The sequence below is a fragment of the Notechis scutatus genome, chromosome 2 (genome assembly GCF_049901735.1).
Source record: "Notechis scutatus isolate UNSWTSFEM ecotype Mainland chromosome 2, rNotScu1.2, whole genome shotgun sequence".
In the NCBI taxonomy this organism is placed as follows: domain Eukaryota; kingdom Metazoa; phylum Chordata; class Lepidosauria; order Squamata; family Elapidae; genus Notechis; species Notechis scutatus.
The window spans coordinates 19,090,402-19,114,308 of record NC_142010.1 but is presented as its reverse complement, the minus strand read 5'-3'; the positions used below and the strand labels follow the sequence as shown (position 1 = coordinate 19,114,308).

Genomic DNA, 23,907 nt, shown 5'->3' with positions numbered 1-23,907 from the left:
TCTCTAACCCAAAGAGTCTAAGTATTTCTTTCTTGAATTTTGAATGGAGCTCCACCTGACACTAGTCTTTAGATCCTTGGCTCCGCTTTTAAGCACCAAACCTCCATTAGGACTGAAGGTTTGCTTGCAAGCAAATTCAGTGCAGACTCACGGCAAGCAAATTTGAGAGACTGAACTAGCCGATGGCAGATAGATCACTGAATGATTCTGTGAGCAACTCAATCTGCCTGCTTTGCTTGATTTTGGGTGAAAGTTGCTCTTTTTTAATAAAAAATTCAATATTTACATACATGGTGTGTTGTGAGTTAATTTTATGAGTTTGCTTGCAAGCAAATTTTATGTGACAGACTGAGCTAAGAGATAAGATAAGAAGAACTTTATTGTCATTGTACAAGTACAACAAAGCTGTGGATGCACCCCAGCAACTGTTCGCAATATAATAAAACCAGAGCACTTAAAAATGAAGATAAGAAAAATGAAGTACCCACGTCTCCATTTACAATTAGAGAGTACAATATCTACGAATATACACAAAATATACATCCAACACTGACTGTGACACTTTGCTGAGTGTAATACACAAGAGATGGATTGTACTGTAATATGTTATTATACATCTGAATGAGGTATTGCGATTTCACATCTTTTCACATCTTAATAAGGTAGTGACTTTGTATTTATTTGCGGTTCGGATGGCCCAGGGAAAGAAACTATTTGTTAGTCTAGTGGTGTGGGATTTTATTGACCTAAAGCGCCGTCCAGACGGCAGCAGGTCAAAAAGATAATTGCCAGGGTATGAGGGGTCTTCTATGATGGCCTTGATTATGCTTTGGTAGCAGGACCTGGCTAAGTCTTCCAGGGAGGGCAGAGGGCAACCAATGATCTTTTGAGCTGTGTTTATCATCCTCTGTACAGTTTTCCTGTCCTCAGCTGAGGAGCCTGCATACCACACACCCAAACAGTATGTCAGAGTGCTCTCCACAGAGGCTTTATAGAAAGCCAGCAACAGCTTCTTATCCAGATTGTCTTTCCTGAGAACCCGCAGGCAGTGCAGCCGCTGCTGAGCCTTCTTCACTATGGCCTTGGTGTTAGGGGACCAGGAGATATCAGCTGAAATATGAATGCCAAGGAATCTGATCGTAGGGACAGTTTCCACTCATTCTCCGTTGATGAGTGGGGCATGGTCCTGACCATGTTTCCTGAAGTCCATAATCAGTTCTTTGGTTTTATGGCCATTCGGTGACAGATTGTTCTGTGAACACCAGACAGACAGGTTCTGCCCTATATGCCGTCTAATCCTCTCTGGAGATGAGACCAGTTATGGTTGTGTCATCCACAAACTTTATGATGGTGTTTGTTGCGTGGCTTGGTGAGCAGTCAAGGGTGTACAAGGTATATAGCAGGAGGCTCAAGACACAACCCTGGGGGGAACCAGTACTGAGTGTAATAGTGGAAGAAAGATGGTCTGTTTGTCAAAAAGTTCTTAATCCAGGAGCATGTGGTGGTGGGGACCTGCAGATTATACAGTTTGGTTACTAGTATATCTGGGATGATAGTGTTAAACGCAGAGCTGTAGTCCACAAAGAGCATCCTCACATAGCTCTGTTTGTTCTCCAGATGACTCGGCGCTCTATGAAGTGTGATGGCCACAGCATCCTCTGTTGCTCTATAAGCAAACTGATGTTGATCAAAGGAGGGCGGGAGGTAGTCTCTGATGTGCTGTGAAACTAGTCGCTCAAAAACCTTCATAATGGAGCTTGTTAACGCTATGGGCCTATTGTCATTTTTATGCTTGGCACGCTTAGAAGAAGAGGCGGAGGCAGCATAAAGCTCTAACAGGCTTTATTGTTAACTTGTAACTCAGCTGCGGCTAGCCGCGGCTCGCGGCAGCAGCTGAGAGAGAGAGACAGCTGATTCCGTTTGGTAGCTCCTTTTATACCAGAGCTGTCAAATGGTTCAGCCAATCAGGGACTTCCTGGCTCCTGCTTAAACAGTGGACCAGAGTGAGGACTTGCTGGCCTTAACACTCCTTCCCCCTGGCTCTGCACAAGTGTAGTCGCTCAGATGGGTGGGGCGACGCCTCACTCGCTCTAAGCACCTTAGATATGCTGGAGGCTGCGATGTGGAAGGACCTGCTGCCGGGCTGGCGTTCTCCCCTCGGGGTGGTGTCGGCTCTCCAGTCATTCTCGGGTGGCCATGGAAGGTCTTCTGGTGTCGCTGGAACCTTTCTGAATGCCAGCGAGTGGTCTCTTTTTGGTGTTGCGGCTTCCCCAGGTACGTCTTCTGCAAGAGATTGCTGATCGGGAGTCGGTTGGCTATGGGCCTCGGTTTTGCCCCATTCATAGTCTGCGGCCTCAGTTTCCCTCTGGGCTGGACCTGTTGGTGTACTCCAACGGCTTCTTATTTGGTCCACATGTCGGCACCATAACCATCCATCCGACAACCTCACCCTGTAGGATTTGGGACCTGTTTTTTACTCAACCCACCCGGGCAACCATAAGGGATTCCCTGCATAATTTTGGGAGTAGACTGGGTCCCCAGGCCTAAATTCCCTTGCTAGATGAGTTGAGGGGCACCTTGGGGACATAATTAGGGTGTAGCCTGTCTAGGGTTGTCTGGAGTCTCCTTCCCATTAATAGTTCGGCCTCCTTTTATACCGGAGCTGTCAAACAGTTCAGCCAATCAGGGACTTCCCGGCTCCCGCTTAAACAGCAGACCAGAGTGAGGACTTGCTGGCCTTAACAGTCATTGAGAGTGTTTATATTTGTTTGTTTGGGAACGGGGATGATGGTTGCAGCCTTCAGGCATTGTGGGATGATGGCATATGTTAAAGATAGATTGAACAGCTCTGTAAGTATTTCTGCCAACTGGTCAGCACACGCTTTAACTACTGCACCAGGAATGCCATCAGGCCCAGCAGCTTTCCTGGGATTTACTGCTCTCAGTGTTTTTCTCACCTCATGCCCCTGAAGAGAGAGAGGTGCAGCGTCGTGGTCCTCATGAGGCAGTATGACCAGGTTCTTGGTGGTCTCAAAGCGTGAGAAAAAGCTGTTCAGCTCCTCTGCCAGAGTGCTACTGCTCTCGCTGTTTGTTGGGCCCTGGCCTTTATAGTTGGTCAGGGCCTGTATCTCCCTCCACATCTGCCGTGGGTCACTGTCAGTAAAGTGGCCCTCGACTTTCCTCCTTAGCATGTTTGATGCCCCTTCTCAGCTCAGCTCTGGCAGTGCTGTACTGTGAGGTGTCACCTGCTCTAAAAGCCAGGTCACAGGCCCTGTTCAGAATCTGGATTTCGCTGGTCATCCAGGGTTTCCTGTTTGGGAAGGTCCGTATGCGTTTGTCCATTTTCTACACAGGTCTTCATGTAGAAAAGCACAGTCTCTGTGTATAACTCGAAGTCCTGTTGTTTGAAGATGCTCCAATCTGTGCGGGCAAAACAATCCTGAAGCTGGGAGAGGACTAGCCAATGGCAGATAGATAGATCTCTAAATGAATCTGTGATTCTGTGAGCAACTCAACCTGCCTGCCTGCTTTGCCTGTTTTTCGGTAAAAGTTGCTCTTTTTTTATAAAAAAAAATCAATATTTATATAAATATTTATAATATTTATATACAAGCCATGCCCAGCCAGTTACATGACCACCAAGCCACACCCACAAATTAGGCACGCCCACAGAACCAGCTAGTGGTCCCTGGGATCTAAAATTATGAGTTTGGTGGTCCCTGAGGTCCAAAAGGTTGGCGACCCCTGAGCTAAAGTAACACATGGGCCTTACTTGCAGAGAAGGGGAAATTATTTCTGCCTTTGCACACTGTAAACCTAGCATATCTGCTCGGGTTATGGTTTTCCTTGGCTCTTGTGCTGGTCAGTGATCAAATCTCAGGGTGTCCTTTTTTGAACAGATAACGGCCGCTAGAGTCAGGGTGGTGATGTGAAAAAAGAGGGGCCAGAGATTCCTCCCCTCCCCTTGACTATGTTAAAAGAAGCTCTTCTCAGACCCTGGTTGGGATAGGTAGAAGGTGCTTCTGATGTTTAATCAGTTGCTGCTTTTGCCTGGATTTTCTTCTGCATGATATAGTCCGTGTTTCTGCTGTTGCACTATTACATTATTATTCCTTTATACTGTTTACATTTCTACATTGTTTATTAGTCTAAACTGTTTACACCTCCAGATAGTTTAGACCAGTGGTTCTCAACCTGTGGTCTAATACGGGATGGCAATATTGTCACAAGGGATCCGCAAAGGCTTGAAAAACGTTATGATTTAAATCTTAAATCTTGGCCACCAAAAGTATTTCAATGGGTTCCATGGTGAAGAAAAGGTTGAGAAACACCGGATAGCAGTAGCAATAACATGTAGACGTATATACCGCTTCACAGTGCTTTACAGCCTTCTGGGAGCAGTTTACAGAGTCAACACTAGAGGTGGTATTCAGCAGGTTCTGACCAGTTCTGGAGAACCGGTAGCGGAAATTTTGAGTAGTTCGGAGAACCGGCAAATACCACCTCTGACTGGCCCTGCCCCCATCTATTCTCTGCCTCCCGAGTCCCAGCTGATTGGCTGGGTCTTCTTTTGTTGCCCTGCACAGGAGAACAGAGCTGGAAAGCAGGTTAGTGGGGTGGGGAGGGAATGGGGATTTTGCAGTATCCTTTCCTCAGGAGTGGGGCGGGAATGGAGATTTTACAGTATCCTTTCCTCAGGAGTGGGGCGGGAATGGAGATTTTACAGTATCCTTCCCCTGCCACTCCCACAAAGCCACGCCACAGAACCGGTAGTAATATTTTTTGAATCCCATATTGCCCATCAGCATATTGCACCCCCAAAATCCTCATTTTACCAACCTCGGAAGGATGGAAGGCTGAGTGAACCTTGAGCCAGTGAGACTCGAACTGCCAAACTGCTGCCAGCCGGCAGTCGGCAGAAATAGCCTGCAGTACTGCATTCAAAGCACTGCTCCATCATGGCTCTTATAAGACCTCCGTATTGATTTTAGCATTATATTGTTACAGCTCTGCTTCACAAGTGGCACTGGTTGCCAGTTTGCTTCTGGGTCCAATTCAAGATGCTGATTTTAATCTTTAAAATCCTTCATGGCTTGGGACTGGGTTACATGAGCAATTGCATCTGCCCATCGCCAATTGCATCTGCCCATCGCATTAGCTCTGGCAGAGAAAGCATGCTGCTAGGGATCTACCTTTAGTGCAGGGGTGTCCAACCTTGGCAACTTTAAGACTTGTGGACTTCAACTCCCAGAATTCCTCAGCCAGCAAAGCTGGCTGAGGAATTCTGGGAGTTGAAGTCCACAAGTCTTAAAGTTGCCAAGGTTGGACACCCTGCTTTAGTGGATCCCAGGAGAGGGCCTTCTCTGCTATGAGACTCACTTTATGGGACATTCCTCCCCAACCTCCATGTTGATTTTCCAACCTTGTTGATTTTCTGGAAGTCCCTCAAGTCCTGGTTATGACATTAACACCAGGAGATCCAAGGACGGGGGGATCAAACTCGATTTCATTTTTTTAAAAAAAGGTTTTTATTTTTTAAGGCAAACATATACAAACAATACATAAAAACATATTCCATTTTATATACGTACAGGGCGTCAGTTGGTTACGAATCTTTTGTGCTATCCTTTCATAGTCATTAGTTTATATAGATTTCACATTGTCAAACTAACAAATGCTTATATATTTATCAGTTACTAATCATCCGTGACTATTTTTCCATCATTTTATACGAGATATTCTAATTTTCATTATGATTTAATCTTATACATTCATCCAATGGTTATATATTTTATATTGTATTCTATATCAATCTATTAACTTTTATTGTAAGACTTACTAATCTATTTCTTTACCATGTCTTTTTATCTAACCATTGACAAAATAAATCCCATATCATATAAATTTGTTTATCTTCTTGTTCTCTAATTTCAAATGTCAATTTACTCATTTCAGCACAATCCATAATTTTCTTAGTAACTTCCTCCTGCATAGGTATTTTATCATTTTTCCAATTCTTAGCAAATACAATTCTAGCCGCTGTTAAAACATTTACAATCAAATATTTCAGCTCTTTGTTGTATATTTCCAGTATAATTCCCAATAAAAAGATCTCTGGTTTAAAATCTATATGTTGTTTTATAATTCTTTCCAACCATGTGTGGATTTTAGTCCAATATCTTTTTGCATCTGAGCATGTCCACCACATATGGTAATATGAACCAGGTATCTGATGACATTTCCAGCATTTATCCGATTTATTCTGAAACATTCTCTCAAGTCTCGTTGGGGGTAGGTGCCACCTGTAAAACATCTTATACAAATTTTCTTTATATGCAGTTGACATTGTCATTTTATAATTTTGAGACCACAATTTTTGCCATTTTTCCAAATCAATCCCATATCCAATTCCGTCCTCCCCCCAAGCAATCATCATTTCTTTAACTTGTTCCTCCTCCAATTTAAATTCTAATACATGTCCATAAAGTTTTTTAATTATCTTTTCATCAGTACCCATCAAAATTTTATCTAAATCAGTCAACTTATCCTAAATACCTTGTTTTAAAATCTTTATCAAATCTAGATTGCATTTGCAAATATGAAAACCAATTCATTTTATACCTTGTTCTTCCAACATAACAAATGTGGCGAGAAAAGTCGTAAATTTAAGTTCAACCTTTTCATTCAATATCTCACCATATCTGTTTGTTCCTTTTTATATATTATTGGATAAGAAAAAGCTTCAATGGTAGATATCCATAATGGAATTTTTAAGTAGTATTGTCTTTTTACCTTCTCAAACTCGATTTCATTGCGGGCCACATCAGGGTTGTGTTTGATCTTGGGGGTGCGGTGGGTGCAGCCAGCTTGATGTCACTCGTGTCGGGGGCGTCCGTGGTGACTCAAGTGCTCTGCCCGCGAAAATGGGCTCCAGAGTTCCATTTTCAGCTACAACGGCCTCCTGCCGCCCTCTGCCAGTGAAAATGGCGCTCAGGGGTGCAGGGCGCACACACCTCCTCCAAGCTCTATTTTTACTGGCAGAGGGTGGTGGGAGGCCGTCGCAGCTGAAAATGGAGCCTGGGAGGGCCACATGTAGCCCTCCCAAGCTCCGTTTTTGCTGGCAGAGGCACCACGGCAGTGGTGGGATTCAATTTTTTTTACTACTGGTGGGTGTGGCTTGGTGGGCGTGGCAGGGGAAGGATATTTTAAAATCTCTAGTCAGAGGCGGTATTTGCCGGTTCTCCAAACTACTCAAAATTTCCGCTACTGGTTTTCCAGAACTGGACAGAACCTGAATACCACCTTCTACACCACGGGCCGGTCCTTTGCTGTTTCTAGGGCGGCCCCATGGGCCAGATCTAAGTACTCCACAGGCCGGATCTGAATTTGACACCCCTGTTCTAGGGAATCAGTGAGATTGTGATGTAGATCCACTGCTGCTGTTGACATCTATGGTACTGTCCCCTAGGCCTTGTGAATTTATTTTTTTAAATAATGACTTTTATTATTTGTTTACCATTTCAGCCCCTATCATTGTCAAATATGAAGGCCATGAAGATAACTTTCATGTTTATTATCTCTTTAAATGACGCTAACCCCATAACCAAAATTCAGGTGACCAAATATAAAGTCAAATATCAAATACCAAGCTATACAACTATGCAAAACTTTTAATTAGGTATATTTTTATAGTCCTATTATTTTTTCTCTTCCCCAATACACTATTTCGCTTTTTACTGCATTATTTGACTGTAAAAGCTGGTCAAAAGCTGTAATAATGATACTTGGTTTGATTTGATTTGATTTGATTTAATATTTTATTACTAAATTGCATGCAGCTCAGACCCACTTTTGGGAAGATGGTCACTTTTGTATTTACTTGAAATACAAATAAATGAATTAATATGTAAAAGTAGTGTATGTTGAAAATTATGGCAATTGTTTTATTTTACATCCTGTCATAATGATACACCTAATTCATTCCTGGCCACTTTGATAATGTTGTCAGAAAAATGCTCATCTAAAGGGAAAAAACAAAGCATTTGGAGGCCGAATCAACAAATACTTCATTGGAATATCACTGGGTCCAGCTGACCTATTAAAACCACACTCTGTGTAGGATTACCAAATACTTGGATGGGCAAAGGATGACACACACATTGTTAAATTTTCCTAGCATCCACAACAAAAATTACAGGAAAGACTAAACAAACAAAAAAAATCCTTCTTAGTTTGTATTTTGTTTACACATTTAATTTTTGAAGTTTTTTTTCTGTAAGATTAAAATACAGTTTTGTTATAAAAAAAATAAAGATATTACACATTTTTAAAAAATACAGCAAAAAATGCAAACATGAATGACTTTCTCCAGCATCAGAAAGATTGATTTTTCAATCACAATGTTTTTCCAACAAATATTTACTTTTAAGAACATCGCTAGCAATAAGATAAAATTAGTATATATGAACTCAATATGAAATAGAATCTGGACTTGTACATAATTAAGATTAGAAAGAAAGAAAAAAGAACAAAACGTTCAGATGTGCCAATAGCAATACGGGTCTATGCTGGCCACATCAAGCCAGCAGTGTCAAGTCCTCCCATTTCCTAGCAATAATTAGTGGGGTTTTGTAAGGGTGAAGAACTGAGCGGATGAAGTGAGCTGTGTGCTTTCTCCCCTTCTGAAGCCAAAGTGAAGGGCAGATCTGTGTCTTTTCTGTAGCTGTTAGTGCAACTTTAAAATATATGGATGTACCAGGCTGAGACAAAGTTCATACATCTTAAGATACATAAATTAACATGAGAATATACAAACAAACAAACACTAAGCAATAACAATTTTAAGGCATCCAGAAAAACAGATATATACACGCTCCATTGTCCTAATCAAACGAGCGGGTTGCCTCCAAGATTACATTCAATTTTGCATTTTTAACTTCAGAAACGTTTCAGAGTTTTCTGTAATATTTCATGGCACAACATAATACTTCATTAACATGAACTGCACATTATGAAATACAGGTAGCCGTCTACTTATGACCACAACTGAGCCTAAAATTTATGTTGATAAATGAGAAATTTGTTAAGTGACATTTGTCCCATGCTATGACTTTTCTTGCCACATTTGTTATGTGAATCACTGCAGTTCTTAAATTAGTAATGTTGTTAAGCGAATCAAGTTTCAGAAGGTCACAACGGATGATACTGGGACACTGCAACTGTCATAAATGTGAATCAGCTGTCAAGCATTCAAATGTAAAATGCTGACTATGGGGGCAGGATGCTTCAGTGGTCATAAGTGTGAAAAATCATCATAAGTCACTTTTTTTTTCCAGTGCCGTTGTAACTTTGAACGGTCGCTAAAGGAACTGTTTTAAGTGGAAGGCCACCTGGATTCCTGCCCAGTGTAATTATTGTAGAGTCCTTCCTAGTTTTTCTCTTGAATGATTTATAGCGCCAGAGCTTCTGTCTCGCAGATCCACTTGGTCACAGCACTGCAAGATTCCGAGATGACTTTTGGGCCCTTCACCATCCCACAGCTGTTTCCTTGAGCCTCGGTTATGTTTGGCTTCCTGCGGGAGAAAAGAAAGCAAGAAAGATTGTCAAGGGGGGAAGAATTATTTTATTCTTGTTTGTAACTCCTTCTATTATAATATGTCTACGTACTGTCCTCGACGTACGACCACAATTGAGTCCAAAATTCCTGTTGCTAAGTGAGACATTTGTTAAGTGAGTTTTGCCCCATTTTACGACCTTGCTTGCTTCGGTTGTTAAGTGAATTGCTGCAGTTGATAAGTTCATACTTATAACCATTGCCGTGTCCCATTTTTGTCCCGTGATCACCTTTTACGACCTTCCGACGAACAAAGGAAGCCAGATTCACTTAACAACTGGATTACTATCTCATCCAGGGATCCAGTGGTGATTCAGAAAAATTTCTACCAGTTCTGTGGGCGTGGCGTGGCTTGGTGGGCGTGACAGGGGAAGGATATACTGCAAAATCCCCATTCCCTCCCCACTCCACTAACCTACTTTCCAGCTCCGTTCTCCTGTGCAGGGCAACAAAAGAAGAACCAGCCGATCAGCTGGGACTCGGGAGGCAGAGAATAGATGGAGGTGGGGCCAGTCAGAGGTGGTATTTGCCGGTTCTCCGAACTACTCAAAATTTCTGCTTACCGGTTCTCCAGAACTGATCAGAACCTGCTGAATGCCACCTCTGCAGGGGTCCCCAAGCTCCAGGCTGTGGACCAGCACCAGACCATAGCATGCCAGAAACCGGGCCGCACAAACAAGCGAAGCCCCATCCATGAGATGCAGACAGCATGCAAAACCATGCCCCTCCAGTCCGTGGAAAAATGTATCTCCACGCAACCAGTCCCTGGTGCCCAAAATGTTTGGGGCCATTGGTCTAATCAACTGCAGTGATACACTTAACAACTGTGACAAGAGAGGTCGTAAAATGGGGCAAAACTCACTTAACAAATGTCTTGTGGTTGTAAGTCAAGAACTGTGGTCGTAAGAAATTGTGGTCGTAAGTCAAGAACTACCTGTAACTGGATTAGGTCCAAAACACTGGGAGAAGAAAAGAGATATATATTTCCCAGCTCACATAATCATGGAATGCATGGAAATAACTCACTCTTTATTATTGTATGGGGAATTGTCCATCCACAACCATTTACGGGTCTTGGAATTTGCAGACAGTCCTATCCACAACATCTGTGCCCCATTGGTGACATGCTGGATGTAATGCTGTCAAGAATAAATATGTAAGTTATTTGTTTACTTAGTAGGGCATAACAGAATTCAGCATTAATAGAATAGAATAGAATAGAATAGAATAGAATAGAATAGAATAGAATAGAATAGAATAGAATAGAATAGAATAGTTTATTGGCCAAGTGTGATTGGACACACAAGGAATTTGTCTTGGTGTAAATACTCTCAGTATACATAAAGAAAAGGTACATTCGTTAAGAATCAAGAATCATAACGTACAACACTTAATGATAGTCATAGGGTACAATCAACAATCAAATCATACTAGGAAACAGTCAAGTGGGAGGGGATGGGTGATAAGGAGTGGTGAGAAGATTATAGTAGTGCACACTTTGTAAATAGTTGAACAATGTTGAGGGAATTATTTGTTTAGCAGAGTGATGGCTTTCGGGGAAAAACTGTTCTTGTGTCTAGTTCTTGTGTGCAGTGCTCTATAGCGTCGTTCTGAGGGAAGGAGTTGAAACAGTTTATGTCTGGGATGTGAGGGGTCTGTAAATATTTTCACAGCCCTCTTTTTGACTTGTGCAGTATACAAGTCCTCGATTGAAGGCAGGTGGGTAGTAATTGTTTTTTCTGCAGTCCTAATTACTCTCTGAAGTCTGTGCCTGTCCTGTTGGGTTGCAGAACCAAACCAGACAGTTATAGAGGTGCAGATGATAGACTCAATAATTCCCCTGTAGAACTGTATCAGCAGCTCCTTGGGCAGTTTGAGCTTTCTGAGTTGGCGCAGAAAGAACATTCTTTGTTGTGCTTTTTTGATGATGTTTTTGATGTTAGGTGTCCATTTTAGGTCATGTGATATAGTAGAACCTAGAAATTTGAAGGTCTCTACTGTTGATACTGTGTTGTCTAGTATTGTAGGAGGTCAATTAACTAATTAATGCATAAAATTCACAAAAACAGCACATAAAATGTGTACGAAGATATAAACACCAATACAGTGAATTATTTTAAAAATGCACAATTAAAATGATGAATAAAGTTATGAATAAAATTTAATTTAATTAAAAATCATCTGGAAGAAAGACCGTCTTTTTCCTTTGATCACAAATTAAATAAGCAGCTACTAGAGTGGCTAAACTGATGGCTGGCTATTTAGACCGTTTAGCCATTGGACAGCAATGCCCTCGAGATGATGTAGTTCTTGCAGGAGTCCAGGAAACCCTCTCATGGGGCATTTTGTCACAACATGATGTAAAAAAAAAACCAAGTTAGAATATTTTGGACATGTGATATGACACCTGGAAAAATACAGCATCCTTCACTTAATCCTCCAAGGAAAGATTGAAGGCAAACGAGGTCCAGGCAGAAGAACATCATGGTTTCAAAATCTAAGAGGGTGGTTTGGACAAAACTCAACAACATTTTTCGTGTGGTTGTTGATAAAAATAGGATTGCCAACATGATCGCCAACGTCCGATAACGGATATGGCACAAGAAGAAGAATGATGTAAAGTTTGTGGGATGTTTGAGGGATACAATAGACTAGTTTCCTTCCAGGGCAACATGACTTTGTCACAGCTAAATAATCTACATATTCTGACTGCTGGACTACACAAGGATCTCCCAGCAAGTAAAAGAAGCATGAATACTATATATAAATGAACATATTTGGAACATATTTATTGTTAAGGAGTCTTTGTCAGGGTTCTGACGGATGCCCTAATTAATTCATGAGCCTCGAGCCAAGTTTCAAAAGAAATCCAATTATTTATTAGGTGCAACATGTCGGCACTTTTCCCAAGTGCAGTTGGCTCTGCCCTACGTAATTTACTGCCCATTATGACCCTGTTTCCCTGCTCCTCCCAGGGTGTGTCATAAATCACATTCTCCAACAGAGCACTTTTGCAGGCTGTAGAAAACACCACGCCTCTCCGACTGGCTCTGGTAACCAGGGACACAATCTGGAGAAAGGTATGCATAGAATGTGCTTCTGGTCATAGCAATCGAACTACTCCGTCAGATCTCCCACACACACACACACACACACACACCTCCTTATGGCAACTCGAGAGCAGGCCAGGAGTGCTTTACGAGTTGACAGTCTTCTGGCTTTGATTTGCAGGCGAACGAGGTCGACTTGATGATCTATCAGCCTGGAGAACCATTAGATAATTAGCATTGAACTGAAACTGTTCCCATGGACATGACTACACAGATCTTTTCAAGGCTACACATTTCTACAGGATGAATGAAGGAGGAAATTGGTATTTACCAGTTCTGCCTCTTCTTTCAAAATCGCAAGTTCAGAATCTTTGGCTCTGCAGTTGTCTCTACTCTCATTCCAGGTTTTTTTTTCTCCTGAGATCCAATAGCATTTGTTTTCATGAAGCAGCCAGTCTTTGGGACACAGCTTCAAATACCCTGAAAGAGAAAAAAGGGCTCCATATTTACGTATTTATTCATTGAAACCAGGGGTAAATACTGCATCACACTGACACCAGGGGTAGGATTCTACCTGGTCGGTCCGGTTCTATAGAACCGGTTGTTATGATTCTGCCCAGTTTGGAGAACTGGTAAATCACACCACTGGCTGGCCCTGCCCCTCCCCTCCCCACCCACCCACTCCTTATCTGGCATGCGGGCCATCCAACTTGCCTGTGTCCTGGGAAGTTGCTATTTTTCCTTTTTTTCCACCCCCCACCACCATCAGCTGTTCTGCGTGCTGGGAGATTTAGATTAGCTAGAAAGCAGGAAATTGTTGGATTTCTTGTTTTCTAGCTAATCTAAAAGCAGAACCTTCCTTAGGACTGAAGCTTCTGTTTTTCAGTGCAGACTCAGGTAGCAGATTGCAGAATGATAGATCTCTAAGTGAATCTGTGATTCTGTGAGCAACTCAATCTGCCTGCCTACTTCGCCTGTTTTTGGGTAAAAGTTGCTCTTTTTTATAAAAAAATTCAATATTTACATAAATATTTATAATATTTACATACAAGCCATGCCCACCCAGTCACCTGCCCACCAAGCCATGCCCACAAATTAGGCCACGCCCACAGAACTGGTTGTTTAGAAATTTGAATCCCACCCCGACTGACATCAATTTGCAGGTAGCCCTCGGCTTACAACAGTTCATTTAGCGACCGTTCAAAGTTACATCACTGAAAAAAGTGGCTTGTGACCATTTTTCACACTTATGACCGTTACACCATCCCCATGGCCATATGATCAAAATTTCAACTGACTCATATTTATGGCCTTTTTAGTGTCCTGGGAACATGTGATCAGCTTTTACAACCTTCTGACAACCAAAGTCAATGGGGAAGCCTGATTCACTTAACAACTACGCTAGCAGCTTAACAACTGCAGTGATTCACTTAACAAATGTGGCAAGAAAGGTGATAAAATGGGGCAAAACTCACCTAACAAATGTCTCACTTAGCAACAGAAGTTTTGGACTCAATTATGGTCATAAGTCGAGGACTACCTGTACAAGGAAAGGTAAGGGTTTCCCTGGTCAGTCATGTCCGACTCTAAGGCACAATGCTCATCTCTGCTTCTTAGCTGGTGGAGCCAGTGTTGTCTGAATACATTTCCGTGGTCATATGGCCACCATTATATGCCAAAGTTACATGGAACTGTTACCTTCCCACCAGGAGGTACCTATTTATCTACTCGCATTTGCATGCTTTCAAAGTGCGAGGTGGGCAGGAGCTGGGGCAAGGGATGGGAGTTCACCCCATTGTGTGGCGCTCAGGTCTCAGACCCAGGCTGCCCCCTTTCCAGCTGACAAGCTCAGCATCTTTAACCACTGAGCCATCGCACCCTCTTAAATTACTTATTGAATGTAATTGGGACAGACAACTTCATCATTAAGCAACCTGGTTGTAAACTGAAAAGTCACACGATTATGCCCAACCTATGACATCAGTTCCGGCTGTAATTGTTAAGCAAATCACTGAGGGTTATTGAGCACAATGTTACGTGACTGCAACTTGCAACTTCCCACCGGCTTCCCCATTGATTTTGCTTGCTAGAAGCTAACTAGGAAGGTTACAGATGGAGATCGTACGACTACAAGACACTGCAACCATTTTAAACACATGCCGGTTGCCAAGCATCTAATTTGGGATCACATGACCACAGGAATGCTGCAATGGTTGCAGCTTTGAGGACCAGTCATAATTCTCCTCCTCCGACACTGCCGTAACTTTGAAAGGCTAATGCTGAAAGTCCATCCCTCGACTGGCCTCCAGAAGTTGTGTGCTCCAACACCGGAGGTTTTTAAGAAGAGATTGGACAGCCATTTGTTTTAATTTGTATAGGGTCCCCTACTTGAGCAAGGGGCTGGACTAGAAGACCTCCAAGGTCCTTCCAAACTCTGTGATTCTGTTGTGCTGTCTTTCCCCCTTATTTACCATGTAAACAAGCTGAGCATTGCAGCTGTCTGATGCTGTGTGCGTGTGTGTTGTTGTTGTTGTTTTGTGTGTGTGTGTGTGTGTGTGTGGCCAATTTCTTCCTCTTTGTGTTCCTCGGTGTTGACCTTGTGTGATGAATCCAGGCTGATGGTGTGTGTGTGTGTGTGTGTGTGTGTGTGTGAAAAAGATTTCCATATCCCAATCTTGTAACAGAAGTTTAATAGATAGATATAAACTATAATACAAATATATATAAAACTATTGGATGAAAGTATAATACGAATTTTATAATAAAATCTAGAATATCTCCTATAAATGATGGAATAAATAGTTTAATCATGAATGATTAATAACTGATAAATATATAAGCATATGTTAGATTGACAACGTGAGAATTTATATAAATTGTGAGTGATACTACGAAAGGACAGCACAAAAGATTTGTAACCAACTGACACACTGTATGTATATAAAATGGAAGATGATTTTATGTTTTTTATGTTTTGTTTGTACATGTTTGTCTTAAAAAAATAAAAATCTTTTTTTTAAAAAGATTTCCATATCCTGAAGGAAATTCTGATTGTGTGTGTGTGTGTGTGTGTGTAAAAAAGATTTCCATATCCTGAAGGAAATTTTAATGGTGTGTATGTAAAAAAGATTTCTATATCCTGAAAGGAATTCTGATGGTGTGTGTAAAAAAGATTTCCATATCCTGAAAGGAATTCTGATGGTGTGTGTGTGTGTGTGTCTGTGTGTGTTTGTGTGTGTAAAAAGATTTCCATATCCTGAAAGGAATTCTGGTGGTGTGTGTGTATGTGTGTAAAAAAGGTTTCCATATCCTGAGGGGAATTCTGATGGTTTTGGTTGAGTTACTGAGGTTTGCTGGCTTTTTATCAGTCTCATAATCCAAAGACTTGGCTGAAAGGCTGATGTGGTTCTTTGTTTTGTGGCCTGGGGTTTCCTGTGGCCAAGACACAGCCAAGATTAGCATGTGGTCTGGCTGGATGTCATGGAGGCGTTTCCCGTCTTAACAGTACAATTCCGCCCTTGTAACGGCGCTCGGTTTCCAACGGCTCGTTTCATGGGTATGCAATAATTGCAGCTATGCAAACAAAGTCTGTCTTATCTCCTTAAAAACTTAAAAGGAAACAAGCAACCTCTTTGAAAACTAACTGATTTTAGAAAGGAATTTGGGTCAAGGTGTTTTGATTGGCTGAGAATGTCAGGAAGGTGATCAAAATTGCCCAATGAAAATTCTGAATCTCCTCTCACCCCAACATGAGTTATTATTAGACTGGTGTAAATCTTGACACACCACAACATGTGCTGCTGTGTCATGGTAGCAGGAGTGGGAGGGGGTGTGTGTTCCTGGCAGGAATCACAAAGGGTATGTCAACATCAGGCGAGCGTGCCAAAAATCATGATGTAACCATGTAGCACGAGGTTGTTTTACATTCATTCAACCCTTGAGCGTGCCAAAAATCATGATGTAACCATGTAGCACGAGGTTGTTTTTACATTCATTCAACCCTTGCAAAGAAAATTGGAAGCTACTGTACTCCTTTATATTTTCATTCCTGTTAGTTTCTGACTTTCTTTTTTTAAACTTGAGTAAAGTTATTTGGAGAAAAAAAAACTTGTACTGAAACAAAACAATGTGTCAAGTTTTTCCCCCCCCAAATAACTTTATTCAAGTTTTAAAAAAGAAAGATAGAAACTAGCAGGAATGAAAATATAAAGGATATTAATCTTATACCATATTAATTGGAGGCTAAAGACAGATTATTTTATTCTGTCGTTTCGTTCACTTAAGAGGCAAAACTCACTGAACAGCTGTCTCACTTAGCAACAGAAATGTTGGGCTCTATTGCAGTCCTACGTTGAGGACTACCCGTATTCCAACCAGTAAAGTGTTGCTGTTATTTTAAATTCACGGCACCTTAGTGTATTCCGAAGTGTAAGCTGTGCCTTAGTGTTCAATTGAAAGTGATTGGAGTGTGTCTGACGACCAGGCTTGTGAGTGTGTGACCGTAAACTGAATCTGGAAGTGTGTGTAAAGCATTATTTATAAAATGTGTTGGCCGCCCATCTTACCATAGGGTAACTCTGGATGGCTTATACAGTTACATCTAAGCTAAAATATACAAAGTTAAAATCAAACATTAACAACAAAGACATATGGGTTGAGTGTGGGGGGGAGGTGAGATCTTTTATCACTCGATCAACCACCCCCACTGGGCTGTTCCCCCCATGAGGCCCCAAACTGACGGGCACCATCAGGTCTTTAGGCCAGAGGTGGTGTTCAGCAGGTTCTGACCAGTTCTGGAGAATCAATAGAGAAAATTTTGAGTAGTTCGGAGAACCAACCTCTGACTGGCCCCGCCCCCATCTATTCTCTGCCTCCCAAGTCCCATCTGATTGGCTGCGTCTTCTTTTGTTGCCCTGCATGGGAGAACAGAGCTGGAAAGCAGGTTAGTGGGGTGGGGAGGCAATGGGGATTTTGCAGTATATCCTTCCCTCAGGAGTGGGGAGGGAATGGGGATTTTACAGTATATCCTTCCCCTGCCACACCCACCAAGCCACGCCATGCCCACCAAGCCACGCCCACAGAACCGGTAGTAAACAGTTTTGAATCCCACCACTGCTTTAGGCCCTTGTGAAAGGATAGGAGGGTTGAGGCCAACTTCACATCGGGATAGGCAGAGGGCAGGAGTGACAGCAGAGAAGGCCCTCCTCCTGGACCCCATCAGCTGGAATAATCAGCATGCCTCCTCTTCCGGCACGAGTGGCACGAGCCAATCCCAGTGGGCTGAGATGGTCCCTCAAGTAACCTGGACCCATGCCATGAAGGGCTTTAAATGTGATCACCAACACTTTGAATTGAACCCATGCAGCTCGTGGAGCAGTGGCGTTACAGGAGCCATTCTTGGTGGGCCCAAAACTACCTGCGCTGCCCAGTGGTGGGATTCAAATTTTTTTACTACCGGTTCTGTGGGCGTGGCTTGGTGGGCGTGGCAGGGGAAGGAGACTGTAAAATCTCCAGTCAGAGGTGGGATTTGACGGTCCTCCGAACTACTCAAAATTCCTGCTACCGGTTCTCCAGAACTGGTCAGAACCTGCTGAATACCACCTCTGGCGCTGCCGCACTTTGCACCAGCTATACTTTCTGAATGCTCTTCAAAGGTAGCCCCATGTAGAGCGTGTTACAGTAGTCTAATCATGAGATGACTAGGGATTGAATGTCTGAGTGCTGCTCCAGAAAGGCCACGACTGGAGTACAACACGAAGTTAGTCGTGTGGCTGCAGCCGCCATCTGGATTTCTCTGATCAGCAGGCCTCCCTGACCTGAGTCTTTCTCCTGAAAACTAGTGGTATTTACAAGCAATTTCAGCTGGTTGGTGCTAGGGTTGCTATGCACAACCCTTGAAACCTGGGAACATACCTGTGGAGTTGTCACAATGGGGCTTACACAGAAATTGCCACAGCTTGTTCCATTTTTTTCCTGCTGGCTTTTGGCTGACCTGCTGGCTTGCTTCAGTAGCAGGAATGTTATCCTGAACATCTGGAGTTCTCTGGAGTTGAAAGGCTTAAAAAAAAAGATTTCTAATTAGCTGACAAGCAAATGGAGGGAGATATATACTGTGTTTCTCCAACAATACGCCCCCTCCCCCCAAAAAACCAAGGCCCAGCACTGCTTTGTGCACGTGTAGTTAAATTAAGCCCTGCCCCCCAAATTTGGGCCTATTTAAGTGCATGCGTTCCCCACCATTTCTCACATCGCTTGAAGTGCAGGCAACACGAGGTGAAGAGGCATGGAGGGGAAGGGCGGAGGGGGAGGGAACTTGCCAAAATCATCCCAGCCTCACCACGCGCACCCACCCCTCGCCACCGGGCTGTTTCTATCGGCCATTAGAGCGCTGTTTCTATCGGCCACGCGCACCCTCCCTCGCCACCGGGCTGTTTCTATCGGCCATTAGGAGCGAGCGCCCTCGCCACCGGGCTGTTTCTATCGGCCGCGCACGCACCCTCCTCCTCGCCACCGGGCTGTTTTTATCGGCCATTAGGAGACGCGCCCTCCTCCCACGCGCACCCTCTCCTCGCCACCGGGCTGTTTCTATGCCATTAGGAGCGCCCACGCGCACCCTCCCCTCGCCACCGGGCTGTTTCTATCAGCCATTAGGAGCGCCCCACGCGCACCCTCCCTCGCCACCGGGCTGTTTCTATGCCTTAGGAGGCCCACGCGCACTCCCGCCATTAGCCTAGCGCCCCACGCGCACCCTCCCCTCGCCACCGGGCTGTTTCTATCGGCCATTAGGACGCCCACGCGCACCCTCCTCGCCACCGGGCTGTTTCTATCGGCCATTAGGAGCGCCCCACGCGCACCTCCTCCCACCGGCTGTTTCTATGGCCTAGGAGCGCCACGCGCCACCGGGCTGTTTTTAGGCCATTAGAGCGCCCACGCCCTCCCACCGGCTGTTCTACGGCCATTAGGAGCGCCACGCGCACCCTCCGGCCCCAGCGACCGGCTGTTTCTATCGCCATTAGGAGCGCCCACGCGCACCCTCCCCTCGCCACCTGGCTGTTTCTATCGGCCATTAGGAGCGCCCACGCGCACCCTCCCTCGCCACCGGGCTGTTTCTATCGGCCATTAGGAGCGCCCCACGCGCACCCTCCTCGCCACCGGCTGTTTCTATCGCCATTAGAGCGCCCCACGCGCACCCTCCCTCGCCACCTGGCTGTTTCTATCGGCCATTAGGAGCGCCCACGCGCACCCTCCTCGCCACCTGGCTGTTTCTATCGGCCATTAGGAGCGCCCACGCGCACCCGCCATTAGGCGCCCACGCACCCTCCCTCGCCACCTGGCTGTTTCTATCGGCCATTAGGAGCGCCCCACGCGCACCCTCCCCTCGCCACCGGGCTGTTTCTATCGGCCATTAGGAGCGCCCCACGCGCACCCTCCCTCGCCACCTGGCTGTTTCTATGGCCATTAGGAGCGCCCCACGCGCACCCTCCTCGCCACCTGGCTGTTTCTATCGGCCATTAGAGCGCCCACGCGCACCTCCCTCGCCACCGGCTGTTTCTATGGCATTAGAGCGCCCCACGCGCGCACCGGCTGTTTCTCCCCTCGCGCCACCTGGCTGTTTCTATCGGCCATTAGGAGCGCCCCACGCGCACCCTCCCCTCGCCACCTGGCTGTTTCTATCGGCCATTAGGAGCGCCCCCACGCGCACCCTCCCTCGCCACCTGGCTGTTTCTATCGGCCATTAGAGGAGCGCACCTCTCCCACCCCACGCGCCCCCCTCCCCTCGCCACCTGGCTGTTTCTATCGGCCATTAGGAGCGCCCCACGCGCACCCTCCCTCGCCACCTGGCTGTTTCTATCGGCCATTAGAGCGCCCGCGCACCCTCCTCGCCACCTGGCTGTTTCTATCGCCATTAGAGCGCCCACGCGCACCTCCCCTCGCCACCTGGCTGTTTCTATTATCGCGCGCCATTAGCGCGCCCTCCCTCGCCACCGGCTGTTTCTATGGCCATTAGGAGCGCCCCACGCGCACCCTCCCCTCGCCACCGGGCTGTTTCTATCGGCCATTAGGAGCGCCCCCACGCGCACCCTCCTCGCCACCTGGCTGTTTCTATCGGCCATTAGGAGCGCCCCACGCGCACCCTCCTCGCCACCTGGCTGTTTCTATCGGCCATTAGGAGCGCCCACGCGCACCCTCCTCGCCACCGGGCTGTTTCTATCGGCCATTAGGAGCGCCCCACGCGCACCCTCCCCTCGCCACCGGGCTGTTTCTATCGGCCATTAGGGCGCCCCACGCGCACCCTCCCCTCGCCACCGGGCTGTTTCTATCGGCCATTAGGAGCGCCCCACGCGCACCCTCCCCTCGCCACCGGGCTGTTTCTATCGGCCATTAGGGGAGCGCCCCCACGTTTGCAGACGCCCCGCACTCCCTCGCCACCGGGCTGTTTCTATCGCCATTAGAGCGCCCCCGCACCTCCTCGCCACCGGCTGTTTCTATCGGCCATTAGGAGCGCGCACCCTCCCTCGCCACCGGGCTGTTTCTATCGGCCATTAGGAGCGCCCACGCGCACCTCCCCTCGCCACCGGGCTGTTTCTATCGGCCATTAGGAGCGCCCACGCGCACCCTCCCTCGCCACCGGGCTGTTTCTATCGGCCATTAGGAGCGCCCCACGCGCACCCTCCTCGCCACCGGGCTGTTTCTATCGGCCATTAGGAGTGCCCCACACACACCCTTGCCTCACCACCGAGCCGCTTCTATCAGGGCCGAGCGCCCTATGCGCAGCTTCACCTCACCACCAGGCCTCTCCTAACGGCTCCATTGTAGCACTTTATAAAGAAATACAAAAAGGCTTCTTTTTGCAATATTCCTGTTTTCTGGATGTCTATTTTACCCTCATTCTTCTTATAAAGTCTATATTTAATCAGGGTTTTTTCCCCCCAACTCCCTATGGAAATGGCTTGGCAGGAACCAAGATTGGACCTGCTCTGGACCTGCTAAGTCATGTATGTTCTATGTTCCCCAATTTCTTGGCTTCTCTATCAATGCAAGGAAGGCAAGAATTTTTAGCTAGCCTCTGTGTGGGTGGATTCTTTTCCATTAGTAGTCCCGGTGCCTTTCCTTGGCTTGCATAGAGGTAAATGAAGACTCAATCATCAAGGCCAAAAGTATCTTTAACAGGTTATATCAGGGCAACTGGAACCAAAGTTTGTTAATCTGAGATGTTTCATTACTCATCCAAGTAACTTCATCTGTCAAAAAAAAATAGTCTAAGATAATATAATAAATAATCTCTGCCTGTTTTTTTAAAATTATTTTGATGGATGAATTTACTTGGATGAGTAATGAAACTGTTAGATCGGGTAGATCGGTCCCCACAGAGACGCGAGACCAAAAGTGATCATTCAGCTCTTTATTTCAGTATACAGTTCTGCACAAGACCTGCGATCCGCGGCAACCCTTCATATAGGAATTGCTCGCGGCTCGGTGGCCAATGACAGGGCTTTGAATCTCCCGCAATTGGCTCAGCCAATCGTGGTTGATTCTTAGCGTGCCAATCACGGTCGTTTAGTTGTCCAATCAGGTTGCAGTCTGTGTGGACCAATCAGGATTCAGGGTTTGGAGTATGCTAATATAGAACACCCCTCCCCTCTTGGTTTCGCCCGACAGAGCGTGGTCACGTAGTCGCGCAGGTAGGTGGGGCTTCGTATCTGTCTAGTTGACCTGCGCGGTTCAGTTGCTGTTTGGTCTTCGACCGGTTCAGATGGACTCATTAGATTTCTAAACACTGACATTTAAAAATTAAAATCTTTTTGCTTTAAGTGGGAAGGAAGAGAGGTAAATGATTTATACCAAGATTTGTTGAAGGAGATTGCTTGGAGTTTTATAAGATCAGAGATTAAATTGCAATAAAACTTCCAAAAAATACCTTGGAATTGTGTAATTGAATTCTACCCCAGGAAGAGAAAGTAGAAGAAAGTGTTAAATGAAACAGACTGTGCTGATTGTGCTGACTTTGATTGCTTGATGACTTTGGGACTTTTGTGAACTATCTTTTGAAAGACTAAGAAAACATTTGGATTGTTTAAAAATTTTTTCACAATGGTATCTTTTGAAGAACTGAAAATGCAATTTGAAAAGTTAAAAGAAGAGGAAGAAGAAGGCAAGGGCTCCTTGGGATCTATTTTTCGCTTCTTAGAAATGGTGATTTCTACTTATCAGGAAATGCAACAACAAGAAGGCTGGGATGATGAAGAAGAAGCCATCTTTAATGGACATATGATTTTAATTGAGAAAGAAAAGGGTAAAAAGGAAAAGAAAATGGAGAATTTAAGTTCTAAAAAAACAACCAAGAAAGGGAAAAATAAGGTGAAAAATCGATATAATGTCAGAAAGCAACAGAAAAGAGGAATACAACAGAGGGGGAGACTAAAAGGCTGGAGATTGAGCGGGGGTAAAAAGGCTAGATTTGACAAGGAAGGAAGGGAAAAAGTGAAGGGAAGTTATAAAGGCTTAAAACAAGATGTTAATAAACAGGTTTTTTTCAGAGATAAAGGATAAAATATAATCTAAAAAGAGATTCTGCAAAAGTACATAAGATTGTATTTGAAATAGAGTTAGAAAATTGGAATAACGTATGTGTTAATAGAATATTGTAGGGAATGTCTAAGATTTAATTAATAGAGTTTAATTAATTAATTTGTTATGGAACATTATTTTTAATATACTATAAGCTCATTATGTATTATATTTTAAAATGTTATGTAGAATGTACTAAGCAGAATCAGAATAGAAACTATGTATTATTTTAAGTGTTAAAATTGGGGGAAAGATAGAAAGGTGTCATACTTCAACCAGTGATTACAGGAAAAAGTTTGTGTTAAAGAGAAAAGATAAATAGATAATTGAAAAAGAACGGACAAAAGATACAAGTATAATGATTTAAATTGAGATTAAATAAATAAAATAGAATTAAGAGAGTGAAAAGAGGGGATAAGACATATGGAAAATATAGAATGTTAAATAAGATATGAAATAGTATATAAGGTGAACATGAATTTGATTTATGTCTGTACAAAAAGTTGTAACCTGGGGTTAAGCCGCTTTCTAAAAAGAAGTTTTATGTGTTTATGTTATGTATTTTGTTTGTTTATGTTTGTTTATTGAGGATTAATGATGTTAGATAAGAACATATGAAACAGTAATAATACGAAATATAGTAATATGAAATAGATGAAAGTATAAGTTTAATGA

The 23,907-nt window shown here is 44.2% G+C and overlaps 1 protein-coding gene and 1 long non-coding RNA gene across 3 annotated transcripts in view; both read right to left on the bottom strand.

Moving 5' to 3' along the window:
• The window catches only part of LOC148131869 (uncharacterized), a 312,201-nt gene that overhangs the window by 167,536 nt on the left and 120,758 nt on the right, over nt 1-23,907 (bottom strand). The gene's annotated exons all lie outside the window — the stretch shown is intronic.
• Nucleotides 9,110-23,907, bottom strand: part of LOC148131870 (killer cell lectin-like receptor subfamily F member 2) — a 47,371-nt gene continuing 32,573 nt past the window's right edge. The window contains exons 3-6 of one of the 2 annotated variants that reach the window (XM_087954403.1): nt 18,577-18,720; nt 12,995-13,143; nt 10,640-10,752; nt 9,110-9,572 (exon numbers count right to left, since the gene is read on the bottom strand). In XM_087954403.1, coding sequence (XP_087810529.1) covers nt 9,449-9,572; nt 10,640-10,752; nt 12,995-13,143; nt 18,577-18,720 — 530 coding nt within the window. In that variant the 3' untranslated portion in view covers nt 9,110-9,448. The remainder of the gene's footprint in view (nt 9,573-10,639; nt 10,753-12,994; nt 13,144-18,576; nt 18,721-23,907) is intronic. The other variant, XM_087954404.1, reaches the window with a different exon arrangement.